Genomic DNA, 25098 nt, shown 5'->3' on the forward strand with positions numbered 1-25098 from the left:
TTCACCTGCAGAGTTTTCTTGGCTAATTGAAGGTTTTTTTAATGAATGGATCCCAGCACACTCCACTACTGCTAATGAGCTAGATTCAAGGCATGAACTGGGTTTGAAGGCAACAGGAACAGAGATTTATTCAATATGGCTAGAAAGAATGTGAGATACAGAGACTACACTCTCAAAACATCCAACATAAAGCATGCAGAAAAGTACAGGATATTCTGACAGTCATTCAAAATACCCATGCCCTCCCCTGATAGGCTGAAAAGCCAGCCCAGCTAAGATCCAGGCATTCATTGGCTGATGATTTGTCCTGACATCACAGATGGTTGGGATTTCCTTCATGGCAGGAAAAATGAACAGCTGTCATTTGTGGAATTGAAGTTGGAGTCATTTGGATAATCTGCACTGAGAAAGGTGCGGATGGGTGGAATATGGCAGGGCACATCCATGATGAGATTAATTGCCCAGTACAGTTTACACAAAGGTTGAGCTTCAGAAAACACAATGGGTTTTTATGTCAATACAATTAGTTCCATGAAAAGTATACAGGGTTAATCTGTGCACTGTTGTCTGGCATCCCCGGACCCCCTCTGGAAGTTGATACACTACTTTATATGCTGGCAGTAACTTAACAAGCTGTCATTGTCTTCTCCTGATGGCCTCAACCTCACAGTAGGTGAGAAACAAAAAAAAACATCTCAGGTATACACAGAGGCACATCATATTATTTTAGTTTATTCAAGAGATAAGCATTGGACTATATGAATGCAGATATTGTTCCCCACTTCAGCACATCCAGTTACTTTTATTAATAACATGTGGAGATCACAAAGAATTATGAAGAGGACTATGTGGGTTGTAGAAGTGATTTTTAAAGGATGATAAATGTACAGCTCTGAGACTGTGAGCCAAACCCCTTTTGTTAAAGGGCTTATAGGTAGGCTTTAGCCTGGGATTGGTGGGTGCACATTTCCTGTTCAGCTCCCCTGAGTTTGTGAATGGCGAGTTAATCTCTTTTTGAATGGGTAGTCTGCCTGTCCTTCCTGGCAGGGTAACTGGAAAGGAAGAAAAAGGTGAGAGGGGGAGTAGTGCAAGGCCATTCAATGCTAATCAAGGTGGCCACATTTACACTTGCCTCAAACAGATAAGAGTTCTTTCTCCCACCCTGGAGATTCCACAGATATATAAACCCCACTTGCCTAGTTTCCAACAGACCTCACAACCTCTGGGATGCCTGCCATAGATGTGGGTGAAATGTCAGGAGAGAATGCTTCTGGGTCGTGGCCATACAGCCTGGAAAACTCACAGCAACCTGGGAATAGTAGTCTTTCGAGATTCCAAAACTCCATAAATGTAAAAATAAAGTAATATTCATCTTTGACTTTGGAATTGAGTCCATCTTTTGAGACTGGAGTCTGATTTTTCATGTGGATCTGTGATGTCCTTTTTTTAAAAAAAAACTGAGGTTACTGTGCTTTCATTGAGAAGTAGGATATATAGAAATAGTCGATGCCATATTCCTGCATAAAGCCTTTTAGTGTTAATAACAAGCAAAAGAGGAAAATTATTGGGTTTTTTGTGGTGCTTTTTTTGGATTGCCTCAAGATAGTCACATTTATCAAATATAAGCCAAAGGAAAGCATTATACATAAAAATTGAAAGTGTTGTATAATTGTATTATATTTCACCTTAATATGAGTCTATCTCATATTAATTATAAGCTTTCTATTTTAGAAATATTTTTCTGCTAATATCTACCAAAGAAGATCACCATTGGTAATTTAGCTGCACAGCTTGGAAATATTCCCTTTTGGGACTAGAAATTCTATAATCCTCTTGCAATCCAAGGATACTCAGTTCCCATTATATGTAATGGCATAATAAAATGGTGTTCCTTATAATAAATGTTGAAAATGTCAGACAAATACTGGAAGGCTAGAGCAGGGCATGCCTACACATCAGTGCTTAGCATGTGGCAAAACCAAGGTTTATATTTTGAATTTTTAAAAATATATTCGATTTGTGATTGGTTAGATCTATAATGCAGAACACATGGATAAAGAGACCTGAATGTATTTCATTAAAATAGTGGGATTTCAGCTCCAGAACTAAGAATAATAAATTCCCTAATAATCTTCCAGCTAGCATGACTAGTGGACCTGTCACTAGGGAAGTCTAAACCTCATAGCCTCCAAAATTACTTTCTTAATTGGTTCTAATTTGCTAGAGCTTTACTGTCTGAAAAGACTGTTGGGAGTCATGTCGTATGCAAACACACACACACACAAATGTTCATAGTCACCTTGGATGAATAAGAAATGAACTGCACTATTTTGGAGACACAGAACAAAGCTATAGACAGTTTTAACATTACATATGGAAAACATGTTCAGCTATACTTGAAGAAGTACTTCCTACGAAGAGTACAATGTATATACCATGCTTGACTTATGAAATTTTTTAGATTATCTTTTGGCATTCATTCTAAGAGTTTGAGACTTTACAGAAAAATGGTGAAATAGGCATTATCTTAGCAAAATATTTCTATGGAGAACAGAATCTGCCAGCAAAAACAATGCTGCGAGTTTTGTTGTGCTTGAAGACAAAAAGAAAGGGCTGGTTAGCATTAAATTCATCTTTGTGTTGTAGGATCCGATATCCTGGTACATCTCGGGATTCTGTCCCATCTTCAACGACTTCCAGGGAGACCTTGTGAATGATCCGGGACAAAACAACCCCTTTGTTCTCTGACATGTCAGAGAAATCTGATGAGCTTTCATCAAACATGTTGGTCATGCCAAGGCTTTCTAAAATAGGCTTGAAGTCATATTCTGTTTCCATTTTGAATTTTGGAAGGAACACATTCACTTTGGTGTTTGCCATCGCACTTGGATTGGTCCATTGTAGCATCTTCTCAGGTGTGAGCTGCTTCTCAAGCTAAAGATAGAGATGAAAGAGAAGAAGTGAAATTCAGCATCTTTGCTCACTGTCTTCCACTATCCATCCCCTTAGGGGCTTAGATGTTACAATTCACGAAAGCACAGACGTTATAATACGGTGCTATTCAAAGTAGAAACACTAATCTAATATAGATTGTGTGTCCTTTATACAAAATTTTTGGATGTATTCCATATGTCAGGGTGTTTTTAGATTTTGGAAGATTTGCATATATATATTGAGATGTCTTGTAGATGGGACCTACTTCTAAACATGTTTTATATGTTGTTGTTCATTCGTTCAGTCGTTTCCGACTCTTTGTGACCTCATGGACCAGCCCACACCAGAGCTCCCTGTCAGCCATCACCACCCCCAGCTCCTTTAAGGTCAATCCAGTCACTTCAAGGATGGCATCCATCCACCTTGCCCTTGGTCGGCCCCTCTTCCTTTTTCCTTCCTTTCCCCCCAGCATCATACTCTTCCCTAGGCTTTCCTTTCTTCTCATGATGTGGCCAAAGTACTTCATCTTTGCCTCTACTATCCTTCCCTCCAATGAGCAGTTGGGCTTTATTTCTTGAAGTATGGACCATGTATGTACCATTCATATAACCTGAGGTTAATTTTATTTACTTTTTTTAAAAAATGTGCATGAAACAAAATTTGTACAAGGAGAGACAAGTCTTCTCAGTGGTGACCCCCTTGGCTGTGGAACTCCCTCCCTGGTGACATTAAATCAGCCTCTTCCTCCCTCCCGGCCTTCAGAAAGAAAGTGGCTTTGGAATCAAGCTTTTGGAGAATAGCACAGTGCAATAACACATATAGAACATGTGCAATGACTATGGAACGGTCTTGGACTGCAATTATGGATGGTGTGGCTTTAATATTGAATGTAATGTTTTAAAATGTTTAATGTGTAGTAATTTTAATTTAATTTTAATGTTATTGGAATTGTATGTGTTCTAAGGCATTGAATAATTGCCTATATTGAATTATGAATTTTACTATTGTTGTTGGTTTTGATGCTTGTTTTATATATGGTTAGAATGTTGTTTTCATGCTGTTTAAAATGATGCCGTGCATTTTAATGTGTTATGTTTTTTAACTTTGCTGATTGGGCTTGGCCCCATGTAAACCACCCTGAGTCCCTTCAGAGAGGTGAAGGTAGGGTATTAAAATAAAGTGGTTGTTGTGATTATTATTATTATTAGTAGTAGTAGTAGTAGTAGTAGTAGTAAGCTGCCTTGAGTCCCCTTCGGAGTAGAGAAAGGTGGGGTATAAATAGGGTAAATAAATAAATAAATCATATTGAACTATCAGGAAACACAAAGATATCCCATGGATAGTTTCATTGCAACATCATGGCATCTATACTGAGCTGTTCTTTCATCTTGCCTTACATGTTTTTGCAGATGAAATAACTATGAGGATATGACATTAAAGTTTTTGATAAGCTATAAAGAACCAGAGACATGTACCCTTCAATCTCTTCTAAACAAAAAATGTGAAGAATTCAAGGGTGACAATGATCGACATGCAGATATTGTTTAATCACTCAAGCACAGTGTTGAAGTGGGCTTTGTACCTGTTCCAATCCAGTAGTATCATCCTCAATGTCTTTTGGCAAAAAGATGAACATACTCATGTGCTTGTTATGACACGGGAGTTCAAGAATCTTAGTCTTCAGTTCATTTATGTAGCCCAGGCAAAATGTGGCTTCCAGGTTCATCATTTGCACAGGTTTGGTTTCAGTCTGTTAAGCATGAACATAAATGGAAAGGCATTTGGTTGAATGTAAGTTTTGGTTAAATATTCCTGTTGAGGAGACACATATTTACTTTCATATGTCAGAAGAGTGCCTCAAGAAAGAAATTCAGACATTTTTTCTGTTTACCATGAGCTAGACTGATTATTCTGCAGACACATGTAAATATCCATAAGATGCATTTAACGTGGAACTAGGCAATTGTATGGGAGTCCATGGCCAATTTCCACTGTTGTCACCTTTCTTCCATGCAACACCCACCCACCAATATCCCCCCCCCCCAAAAAAAAACTATTCTTAGCTTTACACAAAGCCGTCACTTGCAGTCGCTGTTTTACTGAGTATAGGCTGGAAACAGAGGCATTTGAGGTCAGGAGTTGTAGTTACAGGCATGTGATTTTTTTCTTTTGTGCATTTGACTAAAGATTGCCCAATACATGTACCCCAAAATTAAGAAGTCTTTTAGGGGACTGGTGGGAGGCTTTGGGGGCCTCAAAAGTGAGACTTGGGGTAACATGTGAGAAATAATTGTCATCCACCATCATTTAAAATAACAGTTTGGTGAATGCTTGTAAAGAATAGTAATTTCACTTATTCTGATCGGATGGAACCCTTTACAAAGAACATTAAGCAAAACAGTGCTTTGTAAACAAAGTAACTGGACTTGCTTGGTTATTGCCACATAAGGAAGTACATTACTTCCTATATTAGGAGCAGAAGGAGGCTAGGGAAATAGCCAGAAGGCTAAGTTGAAAAGTTCAGAAAGGAGTGAGATAATTTACCCCACATTGAGCCCTGAGAAGTGGGTAAGAAGCAAAATTATTTGTGATGACGATGATGATGAAGAAACATTTCACTATACAGCAGTTTTGTGTGGGAATTGGCTTTTTCTATACCTTGCTTATTCTAAAAGGACACTCTTTAGTTTGATTCTCAGGAAATTTCTTCATCCAATTTGTTAGAAAAAAGGCTGCATTTATCAGGAGGATCTTCGTCTGATCATTCACACTCCCCTCAATCAAAATGTTCTCCATTTTACCTGCAGACACATTGGTAAGAATATTTCATTAGAAAAATACCCGCCAAGAATTGCCAATGTAGGCCTTTGGGCAGGAAACATTCACACTTCTAACCTGTTTGCCCTGAAATTCCTCTCCTTTACCCTGAAGTTTGGAGAAGAGACTTGCTCCTGAGTTCTGGAAACCTTACTGACGTCTCATCTAGTCTTGCCTTCCACACACCACTAGAGATGCACCGTAATTTCAGTACCACCACCACCCACAAAAATACATAAGATACAACCCATTTTTAGAAATATTTATATGGGGGGTGCATCTTAGAATTGAAGAAATTCTAAGATGCACACCCCCCCCCCCCCCCGGTAGTGTATATATATATAAAAATTATCATCTCATAGCAACTCCATCCAGATTAAGAGTTCCACGCTTTTATACTGGAACAAAATCTTCATTGACGACCCAACTGGAATCCCAACCCACTCCCAATACAGAATGAGACCCTTACATTTTGTTGCTAATTGCCGTCAAGTTGACCTTGGCTTAAGGCAGCACTATGTATGAGAAACCTCCAGGAGGAGGAGGAGGAGGAGGAGGAGGAGGAGGAGGAGGAGGAGGAGGAGGAGGAGGAGGAGGAGGAGGAGGAGGAAGAGGAGGAAGAGGAGGAGGAGGAGGAGGAGGAGGAGGAGGAGGAGGATAGGAGAAGATGTGACATGTGAGAAATCGCAAGTGGTTCAGGGTGGGCAACACAGGATGGAATTGCACAGCTGTGGAAATAAAGGACTGAAGGAGGCACTGATGCTTCTTCATGAATCATTAAATCATGGAGTTGGTAAAAGAGACCCCATTAAGGTTCAAGGTCAAAACTGAGGGTTGCATTTTATTATATGGCATTGGTTGTTAAAATGCACACCCTCCCCAAATGTATATGATAATATCTCTCATATTAAGGAAATCAGAATTGATTTTAATGTTCAAAGCTACTAAACAAATCTCATTATTAAGAATGCACATACCATCAGTCAGATCAGAAACAGATTTGTTGATCTGCAGCCTGGTGTCTTCTGTTTTGTCTTTAAAATCTGCTAGTTCAAATTCTGATGGGAAGGGTCGTTTGATAGAACTCAAAAACTCCTGAAAGATAAAAGGAGTCAAGTTAAGTCTTCATACATTGGGTCAAACTAACTTCCCTAAGGCCCATCCACACTACACAAATTATAGTGCTATGATTCCACTTCAATTGCCATGACTGAATTCTATGAAACTAACAGAATATTTGAACCAATGGACAGGAAGCTCTCTGTATCCACAAATTCAAGCACCCGTAGCTTGAAAGTATTAAAAAGAAATCTAAAAAGCAAACCTTGATTTTGCAATTTTATAAGAAAACGGTTTACTATTCCACTGTATTTAATGTGACGAATGTCCACAGATTTTGGTATCCACAGGGGATCCTGGAACCAAACTCCAGCAGATACCAAGAAACCAGTTGTAGAGTTACTGTTGCAGGGTTCAGAGAAAAACAGGAATTATCTCTTAATAGCTTGCCGTTGTAGGGTTAAGGGACTTTTCTACATAGAGCTTCTTGACCATTGTTAGTGAATAAAAAGAACTAAGTTACACACACAAAGTGAAAGTTACACACAAAGTGAAAGTGTCGGTCACACATAACCTCCAGAAATAGACTCCTCATAATCTCATGTAAAAGTCACATATATTATTAAGCATTTATTATATAAGACATTAAAAGAAAGATGTGCCCATTTTGCAGATGGAGAAAACCGAGACTCATATTAACATGCTCATGTAAATGCAAAATCAATCTATTTAAATTATAAGCAGGTCAAAATTATTTTTATTCCAATTATTATAATGTAATAAAAATGCATGTGGTGTATAAATTGGTTGTGACAGCTCTCTGTGTGTGGCATTGTTATATGGTTAATTTCAGTTCTACACATTGGCTTGCTGTATTTTTATGCAGTCATATTGGAGCCAAAACAAAAACTACACTAGTAAGGAAGCATTCTTGTTTTGGTATCAGTAGGTGTTTCCAAGAGCAGAATAAGCAGGAATAATAATCCAGAGAGAGAAAGAGAGAGAGAATAACACTAAGGACGTCATCCCATGTAGGTCTTGAAGCCAGGCAATGGCAGGAGAATCCATGGGGCAATGGAGGAAACCATTGCTCCATGCCCCACATTGCCTGCATCTCCCCCTTCCCCATTACACAGGGGAAGCTCTCACTGTCTGGCTTCCCCTCACACTGTCCCCAACTTACTCAATCAGAACATGGGCACACGTGTCCTGAATTCTTCCTCCCAGCATGCTTTTAGCACAGAGCTGGCACAGAGCTCCGGCCGAAGTATCTCTATGTCATGCGATGGGCTCTAGCAGGCTCCGTACTGGCTCAATGTTAAAAGCGTCTACGATGGGACAAAAGCCCTATGTGATGAGGTCCTAACAGAAGGTTTAGAGCTGTCTGGCAAAATATTTCATCAATCCTGGAACCAAACTCTATAGGAAGATAGTAGGGCAGACAGGCCTGTAGCCAAGATTTCGATTTGGGGGGGGGGGCTGAGTTTGACGGGGGGGCTGAGTTTGATTCGGGGGGGGGGGGGCTGGGGATCTACCCTAGCAAACCTTTTGTATCATTATCCCAATACTCCCATGCATATGAGATATATTGAGCATGGTGATCAGATTATGATATGAATAAACATAACAGTTTAAATAATGTACAAGTAAGGCCTTCTCGCGGACCACCCTGAGAATTTCAGGGGGGGACTGAAGCCCCTCAAGCCCCCCCCCCCCCGGCTACATGCCTGATGGCAGATAAAGTGGGATCAAAGCACTATAATGGTGTGATATCAATTCAGCCCTATTGTTGAGGGCTGGGAGAATGTATCAGAGCTAGGAAATGGTGGTGAGAGGCCCTTTCTTTTCTGCTTGCAAATATCCAGTGGGTCAAAGAGACTTCTATCAACAGAGAAACATTAACAGATTAAAATCAAAAGTCTGACAACTTTTTGAATTGCACTGATTTTCATTAAAATTAAGAAAACAATTACAATCAAGGAAATCATAAGTAAAATCAAGTATTGTAACTTGCATGGATGTTGAGTTCAGTTACAGATTCACACAGCACTTTTATTACCAACAAGATAATGTTCCCATGGATCCAAAAGGCAGAGATAGTCAATCACTTTCTTAAAACCAGACAAAATGCCAGAAAGGTAGTGGAATTTGTTGGTTATCATAAAGTTATTATGGATTTAATTTTTTAAAAAACTTTCACTTGGAAATTTCTATACAAATTCTGACTGTATACAAAATATGAAGCAAACTTTGTATTAACATTGCAAAAACCTTTATTGTAGTTCATTTTTAAAAAAAATAAAGTATAGCATTTATCTGACAAAAAGAAACATATTGAGATATAAAATTTAATGCAGTCATCAAAATCATGTCATTAATATCCTCAGATTTAGACTACAGCATTTGGTCCAGACAAAAACAGGAATTATCTCTTAATAGCTTACCGTTGTAGGGTTAAGGGACTTTTCTACGTAGAGCTTCTTGACCATTTTTAATGAATAAAAAGAACTAAGTTTGGAAGCATCAGCTGTGATTGTTTGGAACCCAAAAGGCACATCTTTGACATCTTCTAAATGAAGCCCCTGTTAACAAAAAAAAAATCAGTTTACACTTTGTTTTCATTTAGATCTCTGTGTGTGCTAAAGTAGCAAAGGAATCAAGTGAAATAACAATGTAGGAGCCTTGAGGGATCAAATCAGAGCAGTGTTCCATTTTCTGATCCCATTGTGGAGAATCAGATGTCTAAGTAAAACCCACAAACTGGGCATGCATGCCAAAGGCATGCTCCCAAAAGGGTTGTATTTGGAGCCACACTGTCTGATGCTGGAAGTAATTTAAAGCCATTAAAACTAGTAGCCACATGAATTTGTCTTTTAACTTTTAAAGCTATCCAGGTTGATGGGAATCTCCATGTCATCGATGGGCATCTCCATGTCAGTGAAATCCAGGGTCTATATTCACCCTTGTGATGAAGTCCTTCCCATAGTCTACCCTGAATGTCCTTTCCTCCATTCCGTTTTATGGTCCGACCCTGTTCTAGTATTAGGAGAAAGGGTGAAAAACTTTCACCCATCTTCTTTTCTCTACACCAGGCTTGTCCAACCTGTGGCCCAGGATGCTGATTAATGCGGCCCAGCACAAAATCATAAACACACTTAAAACATTAACGTTTTGTTTGTAACTAGCTGTGCAGTTCTCAAGCACAAACTGCATAGATGACAACGGAACAGATTGGAAAAATCAGAGTATGTTATATCTACAAAGACTGGAATATTATGTATATTCACATTATTATTGCAAACAGTTGAGCCGGAAGACATGGTCAACAGTTTTAAATGACTCTCCAAATGGGATGGCACATAATTAGGAGTATTATGTGAGGACTGTGGTGGCGGATAACATGAAAATTATGCACAGATTATTTATTTACTTATTTATTTATTCATCAGTTTTCATTAGTATTGTCAAAGGTGTTCATAGCCGGAATCTGGGTTGTTGTAGGTTTTTCGGGCTATATGGCCATGTTCTAGAAGCATTCTCTCATGACATTTTGTCTACATCTATGGCAGGCATCCTCAGAGGTTGTGAGGCCACACCCTCTGAGGATGCCTGCCATAGATGTTGGTGAAACATCAGGAGAGTTGGCTTCTAGAACAGGGCCACATAGCCTGAAAAACCTACAACAACGCAGTTTTCATTAGTGTTAGAGTATTTTATGTGTGGCCCAAGACAGTTTTACTTTTTCTAATGTGGAGTAGGGAAACCATGATCTAGTACACCATGCATAGTTTTATATACTTCTATGATGTTCCCCTTCTCTTATTTTATAAACCAAAAAGATCTCTCCCTGCAATGGTTCTCCACCATCTTCAGTCAGTTTGATTCATCCAAATGATTCAGTTAGAAGGCACTTATGTATTCTTAGCTCTGCTTCATGCTTTTCACTGGACCACAAGAAAACCCATCCTATCTCAAAAAAAAAAAAAACAAAACACCAGTAGTATCATGCTTTTATAAAAAGTAGTAAGTTTCACCTATACTTGGTGGTGGTGGGAAGGAAGTATCACAGATTGAGTGAGTATCCCTGAACACGGTTTTTCTCACATGTCATACAATCCAATATTGTGGGAAACAAATTTAATAGAATTAAAATAGATATATGTAAAACTCAAGCATATAGAACAGGCATGGGCAAATTTATTTGGGTGGGGGCTACATTGTGGGCTGGGCTGGAGCAGGAAGGGGGGGCAGGGCAATTGGTGCAGGGGGACGGTTGGCACAGGGGTGTTGGCACCTGGAGGGAGGGCCTCCTCTCAGCTTGGAGGCTCTCAACAATGGCTTGTCTTTTCCTCAGTTCTCCTCTCAGCCTGGGGACACAGTGGTCCTCCACTTTCCCAGGCTGAGAAGAGGAGGAGACATGCCACTGCCAAGAGCTCTCCACAGCCATGTCTTAGCCTCACCCCCTCCTCTCAGCCTGGGGACACAACCGGCCACCACGTTCATAGGCTGAGAGGAGGGCTAAGGCAGACAAGGGCCAGAAGAAAGAGCCCAAGGGGACACATCCGTCCCACTGCCCAGAGTTTGCCCATGCCTGATATAGAGTAATGGTAAAAGAGTATCAGAGAGGCCAGACCTCCATTTTCCAACAGACAGTGCAGCCTCCCGCCGCCCCCATCCTCCATGTTTAAATTAAAGAATAATGTTTACCTGTTTCATTTGGGTTGCCGTGTCACCCTTGGCAGCTCTATAGGCGAGGGCCAGAGATGTTGAAGTACAAAGAGGAGCAAAAATAATATTAGAGGTTTTGTCCTTTTCTGCCAGCTTTTTGAATACATCAACAGCAAAAGCGGTGTTTGCGATTTGCACGGCATCCATTGCTGCAGGTCTAAAGCAGAAGAGACAAATTTATTGGTTATTCAACCAATCTGGTATGCAAATAATTGCAACTTTCTCATTGCACAGCTTGGGATGCTCAGTGGCATTGATTTCAATGGGGGAACCATAATTGTTAAAATCCTTTCAAAGTCTCTAGACCAGAGCATTCCAAACATTTCCTGTTGATGATGCACTTTTTAGACATGCATCATTTCATGACACAGAAATTCAGTTTTCCTAGCAAAATGGAAGTTAGACTAACCCCTTATTAGAGGTATGGACACATTTATCTATATAAATAAAAATGTAATGTTCGTTTGTGGGATTAACATAACTAAAAAACCACTGGACAAATTGACACCAAATTTGAATACAATACATCTATCAGACCAATGAGTGACTATCACTCATTAAAAAAAATACATTACAACGCATGCGCAGAACCACATATATACACAAATATATCCACACATATTTATTTATTTACTGTATTTGTATACCGCCCTTCTCAGCCCTCAGGTGACTGCGAAGGGTGGTATATAAATACAGTAAATAAATTTATTTACTGTATTTGTATACACATATATATACACACACACAAAACACATATAAACAGATTGGGCCATAGCAATGTTCTACTCCAAACTAACTTTACGGACCCTGAAAACCTTCCCTTTCCTCACAGAAACTGAAAATTGAAAATGTTTGTGAGCATTCTGTGTTCTTGTATAGTTCAGCCAAATGGTGTCATGGAAGCTTCATACACATAATGCATTATAGTTGCCTCACTAATTCATTTAATATACTGCTTATATCAATACACACTGCAGTGATGTATTCTCAGACATTTAAAATAATTACATGAAATTACACAATAAAGCCCTGCACAATGGATAGGAAGCTGTATATCCAAGCATCTTTTCTGAATTTATAATATATTAGTTAAAGGCTAGAGTATGTTACATCTACCCTGTCTGGCACATATTCATGAATATACAGTGGCAGCCTATACTGGAAAACCCAACAACTCTCTTTAAAAGGGGGGTGGGGGTGGGACCAAGGTTACAAACACAATTAAATTGAATAGCATCAAATATAAAAGGAAAAAAAATTACAATTTAACTACATTATAAAAAAAGGAAAATGTTTACATCAGTTAATTTCCAAATGTTATCTCATGAAATCTGTACAAAGGCACAGGATATTAGAAGCCATTCTTTTGAAAGTTGAATCTTCATACATCATTGAACCTTTACTGTTTAGCCAGTATTGCACCACCTGACATCCGCCAGGAAGTAGCAGCCAATAATGAAATGACCAAGGCAGTGACATCCCCTGTTTGGATATCAGCCAGCATGCCAATGCCTTAAATCAAGAAATAGTTTTCTACGATCTACAGAAATACTCACAGGAACACCTCAGCAAGTAAGAGTCCAAAAGTGGCAGGCTAAAACCCGAAAGCTCAAACCATGGGTGATACTGAATATGAGACCCCCCCCCTCGATCACACAGAACACTAGGCAACTTGGAAGGTGCTGAACAGACCAACCATAAGAAATGGGGCCACAAAGTGGAATCGACGACATGTGAGTGCAGAGAAGAGCAAAATACAGACCACTTTTCACAATGTAATCTGAGCCCTGCCACATGCACAATGGAGGACCTTCTTATAGCAACACCAGAGGCACTCAAGTGGCCCCTACTAGTCAAAGGATGCTTAATATAATGCCAGGTCTTTAAAACTTTGTGTTTTTAAATACATTACAACTGTAGCCTTGGTTCGCTTCTGATACGATAAATAAATAACTAAATTGAACTTCAGTTCTCAGATGCTGTTGTCCAGTAACATGAGTGGACCCAAGACTAGTAACCACAATCTTAAAGCATTAATGGACAACCTTTGCCCTAGATATTGTGGACAGCACCATTTTATGTATTCCAGTTCAGAAGTACAACCTCCTAATCTGTTGCCGTTATTAAGTAAGGCTGATGAAAGCTTTTGTCCGAAACATGGAGGACTAAATGTTCTCCATTCCTTACATAAAGCCCTGCTTGGTCCTTCCTAGGCGACTATGGGGAAGCAAGATAATACTGCGTAACTCCAATCCCAGCATTACACTAATGTCTCCATCTTACTATTTATAACACACTGGTGTAATCATATCCTCCAACATGTCACAGTTGAAAACTGGATCAGGTGTGGCAAAAGTTATTAACAATAAAGAGACTACAACGGTTTGATTTTGTCTGAGACTACTGGGAAGGGCACGATTCTGCCTCTGACCTCTTTTAGCCCTACTTAAGTTAATTGACTGCAAACTACTTTTGTAATTTGAGATAAATTTGCATCAATTGAAGTTAGTCAAGAACAAAGTAGAGAATGGGAGAGACTGGGATGATTATCACTGGGATGATTATATGGCAGTGTAGAAGGGGCCTTTTTATATATTAAGCATTCCCTTCATGGGAAATATACTGCAAGACATTTTTGGAGATGTTACTGCTGTACAGTATATGTTCAGCTAATTCACAAATATGCTAATCATATTGACTTATTAACTAGAATTGCCATTTGATTATGGAGATGTTGTGTCCTGGATTCAGACTGATCAATAATGTCAAAAATTGGCACTCTTGGAGTTCTGTTGGCTCAGCAACCCACAACAAGGTTTGGCACTAATAACTACACCAAGCCTTGACAGCATAAACTTAATGGTGGCGTCTCCTTCTCTGGAGGTTTATGAGCAGAGGCTGAAAAGCCATCTCTCAGAGGTGCATTGATTGTCTGTTGGGCTGGATGGACCTTGTGGCCTCTTCAAACTCTGTGATTCTATTATTCTAATGTATATAAGGCTAGGAATGGAAATATCTGTAAATATTATGTCATCCAAATGTATTATGATGGGAGAATTGCATTACTGTAATCCAGAACTGCATTACTATAAAACCGTGAAATGGTGCATAACAAAAGCACAAAATTGATAACTCTCATGATAGCAACCGTCTCTCAAAACTGTGCAGTTCTTCCAATAACAAAAATTAAAAAAAGAGGACAAACCATGGCTTTGGAGGAGTGGCCTAGATGGTGTAGTAGCACAATCTGTATTTATTGGGGGTGTATGATAGGAAGAAAGGCAATAATTAGGAGCCAGCTTGGGTTTGTTAAGAAGGAATTTTGTTGAATCTCATATCTTTTCTTGGTCATTCTGTGGTTCTAAGACACAATGGCATCCTGCCTTGAGTTTGCATGTCTATGGACACAAATGGTTACAGAGGGCTTACACACACAAACCGATTCCTGGATAGACTGCAACAGTTTGGATGATTTGCACCCACTATACAAATCATCCAAGACTACACTTCACCCACTCTGAGATCTGTCAGGAAGCAGCTCTGGCCAGCCCACTGGTTACCTACTTGGCTAGTTCTCTCATGCTACTGCACAATAGACCAGGGGTCCTCAAACTAAGGCCCAGGGGCCGGATAAGGTCCTCCAAGGTCATTTACCTGGCCCTCACTCAGGATCAACCTAAGTCTGAAACAACTTGAAAGCACACAACAACAACAACAACAACAACAATCCATCCTATCTCATCAGCCAAAAGCAGGCCCACACTTCTCATTGAAATACTAATAGGTTTATATTTGTTAAATAAAATAAATAAATAGGTTAAATTGTTCTTCATTTTAATTACTGTATTATTTTAAGTGTTTTTTGCACTACAAATAAGATATGTGCAGTGTGTGCATAGGAATTCGTTCATTTTTTTTCAAAGTATAATCCGGCCCTCCAACAATTTGAGGGACTGTGACCTGACCCTCTGTTTAAAAGGTTTGAGGACCTCTGTTATAGACTCAAAGAACTAGAGAGAATGAAAAGGAGTGAGTCTCCCAAAACAGTGAAAAGTCGCATACACTCCCAGCAAAAGATGTCCCACACTTTCAGTTTCCACTCAGAAACTTATTAAAGAGGGAAACATTTGGGGACAGGGGGGTAAGGACAATGAAAGAAAAATGTCTTTGTTTTCTTTTCTCTTTTTACACAATCCCCTTGAGATGATAAACAGGATGTCACACGAGATAGTTTTGTTGTGGAAATTGAGTCAATAACGAGTCAATAACAACTAGTACAATTCCAGCATGTCCTAGTTTTCTACGGCAATATATTTGCAAAGTATGAATATGAACTGTAAAAGAAAGCCACACATTTGTTAACTCTTTAAAAACTCCAAATGCAATTGACCAACCCAATAGATGAATAGCATTTGCATTCTCATCAGATATGAGGCTTTAGTAACAGTTCCAAGGTACAAACTAGGATATTCAGGTTGTTGGATAGGGTTATGTTTCTCTTGAAATCGCATGTTTGCAGCTAGGATATGATCCTGGACTGAATCTGGATGCCCAGGTTTTAACGGTAGCCAGGAGTGTGTTTGCCTATCTAAAAACTGGCTACTCTTTGTGATGTCAGATCTGGCTACAGTGACACATATTTGGATTATATTCTGTTTGGAGTATTGTACATGGGGCTGCTTTTGAAAACTGTTTAGAAACATCAATCGGTCCAAGCTGCTTCACCCAGGTTGCTAAGTGGAACAAGTCATATCAATTCCACTGGTTGATGATTTGTTTCATTCCATAATTCTAAATGCTAACTATGACAAAAATGTTATACAGCTAGGCTAAGTATGAAAGAATTGTTGTTCTAAGATTGAAAGTTTGAACAAGACAGGAGTAATAGGTTCACAAACATGGTAAGACTGGCAAGATTGACAAATATTTCAAATTAGAAAACTGAAGGACTTTGTAGGCATTCATCAGTGCCCACAAAAACGAGAAAATAATTTGAGAATCCTCTGAATGTCAGAGTTATTTTGCAAGAAAAAAAATTACTTTCTCTTCCAGGCCACAGAATCATCGCCACATTTCTGCTACTATGTTTTCTTGTGTTCAGTTTTATTTCTATGATGCCTTTAAAACTCCTTGTTGTGAAGCTAGTTGTTTTAGCTTTCATTTTTTATTGGATAGTTTTATTGCATCGCTTTTGGCTGCCTTGATAAAAATTTTGAATTTTACTTTTGTTTTTGTCATGCACACCCTTAAAATTCTTATTTGTGGACAACTATTGAACCGTGGAAACAAACAGTGTCTCCCTCTACACCTAAAGACAATATAATCCATGTTAAGGAACAATAAATATACAGGTTAAATAGAATTTATCTGAAACCCTTTGAGACCAGAAGTGTTTTGGATTTTTGTCTTAGAATCCCAGTATTTGCGAATAGGGACGTAATGGCATATCTTAGAAGTGGAACCAAGTTTAAACGCATAATTCATTTATATTTTAGATGCACATAATCAAAGTGTTAATGTCTCATGTCCCTTCCACACAGCTGTATAAAACCCCACATTATCTGCTTTGAACTGGGCTATATAGCAGTGTGGACTCAGATAACCCAGTTCAAAGCAGATATTGTGGATTATCTGGCTTGGTATTCTGGGTTATATGGCTGTGTGGAAGGGCCCTCAGCAACTGGAATATTTCAGAATTACAGATAAGCAATGCTCAACTTGTAATTGTTTTGGAATAAGGCTAGGAAAGCTACAAAGCATCGAGCCTGGAATCCAAAGGAGACACTATTCTATCATAAAACCAGTTGAGTAAGTTTCTTAGAGGCTGCACAAGTCTTGTGGTCCCTAATGGAGTCAACCATCATGCAAATACACACACAATCCTTTCTCACACACTTTTGACTTAGTGGGTGGTGAGTTACACAACACTTGAATCAAAACAAAGGGACATGTTGAACAATCTGTGGCTCAGGTATATTTATGTTATATTAGAAACATTTAGCATATTGTCCAGAAAGAACTTTGGGATTTCATAAGCATCTCACCCTGCTAGTTACAATGTTACCTCAAGGTATGTGATGTAAGACATATTGGTTTTTGGATGTCTTTCAGACTGGACCTCAAACTACATATCGTTTTGTATGCAATATGACTTCCATATCCCTTGGTTTCATTTATCATTGTCTGACATTTTCTATGTTTTCCAGCATGACTAAGGTATTTTTGAGTCAGAAGTCCATTTCATCAGGTTTTCCTGTTATCCACAATTTCACTCGAAACACAAACTCAAGGACTGTATCACACAGAGATATGGATGTTCTGTATTTGTAACTTAAACCCAAGTATTGCAGAGCTCAAATAAATCTCCTCTAATCTTCACTCAAAAGAAACCAGATAGATGCTACAACTTGCAATAGTTCACACCTGGAGTGGGCATAGCAATATTAAGTAACATTCACCTTGGAATCAACATGGCAGACAATCAACATGGCAGACAATCAACTTGACCTTTTTGGAGAGTCTTTCTAGACCTTAAGTATAGCAACTGATTGTTTAATTGAGGCAGGGATTGTACCATATCCTTGATGTAGGCAGTGGAGACTGACCACTTCGATGTTGTGAATGTGCTATGGGTTTCAGTCTGAACTTTAAAGGAGTTGTACAAGCTAGCAAATCTTACAAACCAAAACCAGTTTACCAACCAGGGCCCCTTCCACACAACTGTATAAAATCCCACATTATCAGCTTTGAACTGGAATAAATGCAGTGTGAACTTAGATAACCCAGTTCAAAGCAGATATTGTGGGATTTTATGCCTTGATATTCTGGGTTATATGGCTGTGTGGAAGGGTGCTGGGTTATATGGCAGAATGGACTCAGATAATCCAGCTCAAAGCAGATATTATGGACTATCTGCCTTGATATTCTAGGTTACTTGGCTGTGTGGAAGGGCCCTTGGACAGCTCTTTTGAAATTCACACTAAAATCCAAAGCAGTTTCACTGTCCAATTTATATTAGAGTCAGCAGGTATTATTTAGCTCAAAGCACATTTATTTAAGAGTACTCCCATGTGGAAACCATGTCCCACATGACAGAAGAGGGTTGGGTAAGAAACCCTCTTTGATGTGGTCGGTTCTTTCAAAATACTTGTTTTTCCTCTAGAAATTTTTACACCTTTGAGCATTGTTGTGTTATAGTTCGGCCTGCATGGATGTAGAAAACTAGTACTAGGGACAGGAACAGTTTTCTGAACAGAATGCCATCACATCAGAACAGTGAACAAGAATAGAAAAGTACAGAGCACTCCAATACACAAATAATATGAAGAGTTCAGTTATGGTGGCTCAGAGCCTCTAAGAATCTCCCAAAGTAACTATTCCCAACTCTAGGCAAGCCCCAGCCCAGTTTGTATCAAGTATGCATTGAGCTGATTTCCTGAATTTTCCCTCCCGGTGGGAAGAGAGCTGCTGTGGAAATAGTAAGACTCAGCAGTAGACCTAGAAGATTAATATTGATTCTCAAGGGAACGATTTTTAAAAATCCAAAGCACTAAGCTATTAGTCACTGGGAAATCACAGCCTGAGGTGGAGTCAGGGAACAACTGAAACATAGGTTTCATAAACTCCAGCCCAAGATTATGCCATTCTTTTTTTCCTCTCTCTGGAGAAATAAGAAGTCAGCGTCTGACCAGTTGCCTAAGGCATAGCAGCATCTTAGAAGTACAGTCAGCTTCTTTCATGCCCACATGTTATGAGAATGCTTTGGAAAAGAGTGTCTGCTTATTGCACAATTGTGTCAAGGCCATGGAACATGTTGGAGGTTTCTTACAGCTGTTTACTGCTATCAATTCAATTTTGACTTGTGGCAACTCTATGATTCTAGACCTTCAAGTCACCTGTCATCAATAATTCTGCTCAGGCCTTGCAGACTCAAAGCTGTGGCTTCCTTTATTGAATCTATCCATCTGGAAAGTGGTATTCCTCTTTTCCTGCTGCATTCTACCTTGACAAGCATTATTGTCTTTTCTAGTGAGTCATTCTTCTCATGACATGTCCAAAGTATGATAGTCATGGTTTAATCATCTTGACTTCTTGGGAGAGTCCAGGCTTCATTTGCTATCGGACCAATTTATTTGTTGGTTTTTTAGCAGTCCACAGTAGCTGCAGTTCCAAACAGTTGATTATGTTCCTATCAGTTTTCTTCACTATCCAGGTTGCCTAAATCTGTTGTGACTAAAATAGTTTTCAGCTACCTTGATTAATCTATACCCTTCTTGGATTGTCAGTTCTACATGCACTCTCCTATGTACTCTTTGCAATATTAGTAAAACAATCAATGCACACATTTATCTGAAAGTCTGGGTAAAAAACCTGAGTGACAGACTATGGAGTTCTTAGTTTAGACTTCAGTATTTAAAAGTCAGTTTATAATAGTTTTCCTCTATTTTATAATTTAAAGTTAAGCAGCAGCTATAGTTTGCTGTATGGCTCTATAATATAATGGCTTGAGTGTTAGCCTATGACCCTGGAAAACAGGGTTCAAACCTCCTTTCAGTTATTGAAAAGTGCTGGATGATCATGATGATGAAGTCACAATCTTTCTGCCTAGAAGAAGGAAAAGGTAAAAATCTTCTGGATGAATCTAGCCAAGAAAATCCTTTGATAACTTCACCATAGGGTTAAAGGTGCATAACAACATAGTTTTCTAATCATACTCCAATTGCCTGTTTCTTATGATTTGATATATATAAATAAACAGAATGCACTCCAAACATTTTGTTGCCTGAAGTAAAGAGTGGATTAAAGTAGTTAATTCTCTTTTTTTTTAAATTCAAATGTCCACAGTATTTTCCCTTTGGGAGAATGTAGTGTGACCTTCTATTTTGCAAAGGTTGAAACAAGGTGGTGGGGATGAGGGTGATAATGTTTAAATGCATCCATATGTTCAGTTCTGGCATATCGTCTAGGCTGGTGACTCAGCCATTTCCCCATCAAGTTAAAAGATAAGAACAGAAGAAAAGTAGCGTCACCATCTTAAGAAACCAACACCATTTTTGTCCCTCCTTGACTGTCTTCCAGAGGCTGAAGAGCCTCATAACATGTCATGCCCTTACAGATTTTATACCTGAGGTTAGGGACTATGTTTTTATTTTATTTTTAATTGCTAAATAAGTCACAATGATAGTAGAATGAGATCTAAGTATCGAATGCCTGGAACCATTCCCAATGCGATGCCAAAACAGATTTAATTTAGTATGCGTGTTTATGGATCCCCATTCCATTCCACCCCATTTCATTCCTTAGCCCCTGGTGGCACAGTGGGTTAAACCCCTTTGCCGGCAGGACTGAAGACCGACAGGTCACAGGTTCGAATCCAGGGAGAGGTGGATGACCTCCCTCTATCAGCTCCAGCTCCTCATGTGGGGACATGAGGGAAGCCTCCCACAAGGATGATAAGACATCAAATCATCCGGGTGTCCCCTGGGCAATGTCCTTGCAGACGGCCAATTCTATCACACCAGAAGTGACATGGTTTCTCAAGTTGCTCCTGACACAACAAAAAAAAATCCTTGGATGAACTGAATAAAGTTACTGCCATTTATCCAGCCTGATATATTTTATACTATTTCCCATCCCTACAAACTCCACTTCTTTTTTTCAATGGGGCCATACATTTATATATACATACATTTACATATTTAAACCTCTGCACATAGATCCAGTTTGGGACTTATGCATTTTGGGTGCTAAGAAGGGGATGAGTGGAGTGTGATTCAGTCTCATGTCATCTCTTAACAGGCGGAAAGATCTACTAGATTTCTCATGAAGATGAAGCTGCCTCTATTATTGCTCATCAATCTATGACGTGAAAACACATCAAAGCAAGGCATAGAATGGGTTGGGTGTTTCTGGCTCTACTGTCAGTGTCTAGTTAGACAAAGAAGACGTCTAGACAGCATTTTAAACAGGGAAATTAATTTTCAGTTCCACATGTGAAACATTTAACAAAAACCTATCTTTGATTAAGGGGATAATTGGAAGGGGGGATAGGAGGAATTAAAATTGAAGGGACATTATTTTCCTCTTATTCAAAAGCAAGTTGATCAAAGGGAGAGAATGGAGGAAATCTTCCTCATTCATTTTGGAATTTCTTTAGGAAAGAGGGGGAAATGGGACAAAGTGCTAAACAAGTAGGAGATGCCTTATGCAACTCTTAGAAAACATTTCCTGAGTTATCTGACTACATTTTGGAAATTAATCTATGACTATGTAAGCAGACTATGGGATCCACTCCTTCACATTTCACAGAAGAGTCAATACATTTCATTGAACTGCAACATGCAAGCATCACATTGGTGCTATACAATTGTAACATCCTGTTTGCATTTTTAAAAGAAATAGAAAAGCAGTGGATCTACACTGCCCTATTTCCTAGGATCTGATCTCAGATTATCTGCTTTGAATTGGATTATATTAGTCTATACTGCCAGACAGGCATGTAGCTGGAGGGGGGGGGGTTGAGGGGCTTCAGACCACTGAAATTCTCATGGTAGTCCATGAGAAGGCCTTACTGGTACATTATTTAAACTGTTATGTTTATTCATATCATGATCTGATCACCATGCTCAATATATTCCATATGCATGGGGGTATTGGGATAACAAAACAAAAAGTTTGCTAGGGTAGAGGATTCACACACACCCCGAAACAAACTCAGCCTCCCCCCCAAATCAAAATCCTGGCTATGGGCCAGCTGCCAGATAATCTGGGATAAGGAGATAATCTGGGATCGAATCCTGGGACATAGGACAGTGTAGATCCAGCCTTAGCCATATTGAAAGAAAATGTTAATTGTAGCATCATCCTAGTCCCAAGGAGCTAGCATGAGTCACTTGATGAATAGCATAAAGACAGCTTTGTGGGTGGTTTACACCCATGTGGTAATTTCTCTTCTAGAACACTCATCCTTTACATTAATGTTCTGCAAGGTGTCACTCTCCAGATATGCTACACTAAAAATTTCCAACACCTCCAGCCAAGGCAGTTCTTATTCCTGCTGGGTTGAGATTACAGAAGTTGTACTTTAACACGTGTGAAGGACACCATCCTGGTCTCATCCACGGTTCTCAAACTGTGCTCCAGGGAGCTCTTGGGCCTCCGTGAAAAGTGCTCAGGGGCTCCACAAGTACCCCACCTACTCTAGAGTTTCTATTATTATGATTATTGTTATTATTATTACAAAGGCTGGAAGGCCATCTGTTGGGGGGTGTTTTGATTGTGTTTTTCGTTCATGGCAAAAGGGGGTTGGGTGGTCCCCTTCTGCCACTGGATGGCCGCTGGAGTCTTCCACTGAAATAATGTTAAGTTAATGTTGGTTAAAATTGTTCTTCATTTTAAATATTGTAAAAAATGCATTGTGTGAATTAGTTCACACAAACACTCTCCATCCATCTGCCACTGACCCAGCCCATGTCCGATATACATACATTATATATAATATGATATACTAGCAATCCCCTGCCATGGGTTGCTGTAGCCCAGTGTGGTGATCTGGATAATAAAGTAATGAGAAAGTGTTGGTTTCTAATATATGTAATTTCTTTCTGCTTGTGGGTAAACAGTATTTCTTGTTGTTTCTTTGTCAGTGTTCATGTAGAGATTGTCTGATTTGCCTACTATGGAACATGCAACATATAATTGCCCTTTTTAGGGGTCCCTTTCAAATCTATTATACTATATGTGTCATATACATATGTGTGTGTGCATATGAATCATGTATATCTATCTATATCTATGGCTGGATGACTCTTTGACAGGAGGGCTCCGATTATGTTTTCTTGCCTTGGTGAAGGGAGTTGGACTGGATGGCCTTAAGGCAGCATTTCTCAACCTGGGGGTTGGGACCCTTGGGGGGGTCACAAGGGGGTGTCAGAAGGATCGCCAAAGGCCACCAGAAAACACAGTATTTTCTGTTGGTCATGAGGTTCTGTATGGGAATTTTGGCTCAATTCTATCATTGGTGTGGTTCAGAATGCTTTTTGATTGTAGGTGAACTATGAATCCCAGTAACTACAACTCCCAAATATCAAAGTATATTTCTCTCAAACTCCACCAGTGTTCACATTTGGACACATGGAGTATTTGTGCCAAGTTTGGTCTAGATCCTTCATTGTTTGAGTCCACAGTGCTCTCTGGATATAGGTGAACTGTAACTCCCAAACTCAAGGTCAATGCCCACCAAACCCTTCCAGTGTTTTCTGTTGGTCATGGGAGTCCTGTGCGCCATGTTTGGTTCAATTCCATCCTTGGTGGAGTTCAGAATGCTCTTTGATTGTAGGTTAACTATAAATCCCAGCAACTACAATTCCCAAATTACAAAATCAAATTTTTTTAGTGATGATCATTCCTTGAGTTAGTAGATGTCTTGTGGCCAAATTTGGTGGCAATTCGTCCAGTGGATTTTGTGTTATGATGTCACTCAAAATGAACAGAGCATTTAGATCAGTGGTTCTCAACCTGGGGTCCCCAGATGTTTTTGACCTACAACTCCCAGAAATCCCAGCCAGTTTACCAGCTGTTAGGACTTCTGGTAGTGGGAGGCAAAAAACATCTGGGGACCCCAGGTTGAGAACCACTGATTTAGATAGATAGATAGATAGATAGATAGATAGATAGATTGATAGATAGATAGATAGATAATATATAAACATTTATTGGGGTTCCACGAGAAACTTCTGCTTCAAAATGGGTACATGGCTAAAAAGGTTTGAGTACCCCTGGTCCACATCACAAAATCCACTAAAAGTGACCTTTAAGTTTCCCACTCTTGTACCACAATAAAGGCATGATGTATACATACACTCAAACATACAAACAATTTGCTTAGAAATGTCCCTGCTATCAGAAAAATCATCTATAAAGTTCCTGATATTTAAAATAATTTCATTACTTCATCAGATACAATCTCAACATTCACTAAATATTCTTGAAAACAAATAAGGATATTGCAAAGATGTTGTAGTAATGTATAGAAAAAACTTTGACCTTACATCAAATGGAAATGAATGAGCTTACATCAAATGGAAAGTGCTGTCCATATTTTATAGATATGCTACTTCTTGAAGAAATTTCCACCTACCTCTTTCCCCTTTCCTTCCAGTAAGCTGTAGACAATTTCCAAGGAATCTTAAGTATATCCTAGATAGAACTGAGTTTTTAAACACAACATATTCAAAACTTACCCTTCTAAGTGATGCCTCTCACTGATATGAGGGAAAAGAGTGAAATAAGAATGGAGCTGAAAGTGCGAGCGCTGCTGGTAACAGGGCAGAGCAGTGAGAATGTGCAAGCTCACCTGAACTCGGATGCCACTCCCTTTCTTGTGGCTGCACTCTCTCTTAATCATCCCTCTTGGCAATTTACACATGAGAGAGAAAGGCATTCAGGTTGGACTTGCCAAGTATAAACCTCCAAAAGGCTTTAACATGCTGTAGCAAGAAGCCGACATCTTATGAAGACTTCTTTCTTGGGTGAATTTTGCAAAGAAGGAGGACTGGACTA

At 39.2% G+C, this 25098-nt stretch overlaps 1 protein-coding gene across 1 annotated transcript; it reads right to left on the minus strand.

The window, feature by feature from the left end:
• Positions 1-2103: 2103 nt before the first annotated feature.
• Positions 2104-24896, minus strand: SERPINB5 (serpin family B member 5). The gene is made up of 7 exons (XM_060774721.2): positions 24780-24896; positions 11518-11695; positions 9255-9392; positions 6729-6846; positions 5593-5735; positions 4517-4684; positions 2104-2934 (listed from the first exon to the last, which is right to left on the minus strand). The coding sequence occupies exons 2-7, from the start codon at positions 11683-11685 to the stop codon at positions 2542-2544; spliced, it is 1128 nt and encodes a 375-aa protein (XP_060630704.2). The 5' UTR covers positions 11686-11695; positions 24780-24896; the 3' UTR covers positions 2104-2541.
• Between the last annotated feature and the right edge of the window lie 202 nt (positions 24897-25098).

Source organism: Anolis sagrei, chromosome 4 (genome assembly GCF_037176765.1).
Source record: "Anolis sagrei isolate rAnoSag1 chromosome 4, rAnoSag1.mat, whole genome shotgun sequence".
In the NCBI taxonomy this organism is placed as follows: Eukaryota; Metazoa; Chordata; class Lepidosauria; order Squamata; family Dactyloidae; genus Anolis; species Anolis sagrei.

What these genes read in the sequence shown, in the direction of transcription:
- SERPINB5 (XM_060774721.2), bottom strand. Translation starts at nt 11,685, where the DNA reads ATGGATGCCGTGCAAATCGCAAACACCGCTTTTGCTGTTGATGTATTC. An exon ending in CGGCAACCCAAATGAAACAG is followed by an intron (nt 9,393 to 11,517) that starts GTAAACATTATT and finishes TTTTGTTAACAG; the next exon opens with GGGCTTCATTTAGAAGATGT. An exon ending in ATACTACTGGATTGGAACAG is followed by an intron (nt 2,935 to 4,516) that starts GTACAAAGCCCA and finishes CTCTATCTTTAG; the next exon opens with CTTGAGAAGCAGCTCACACC.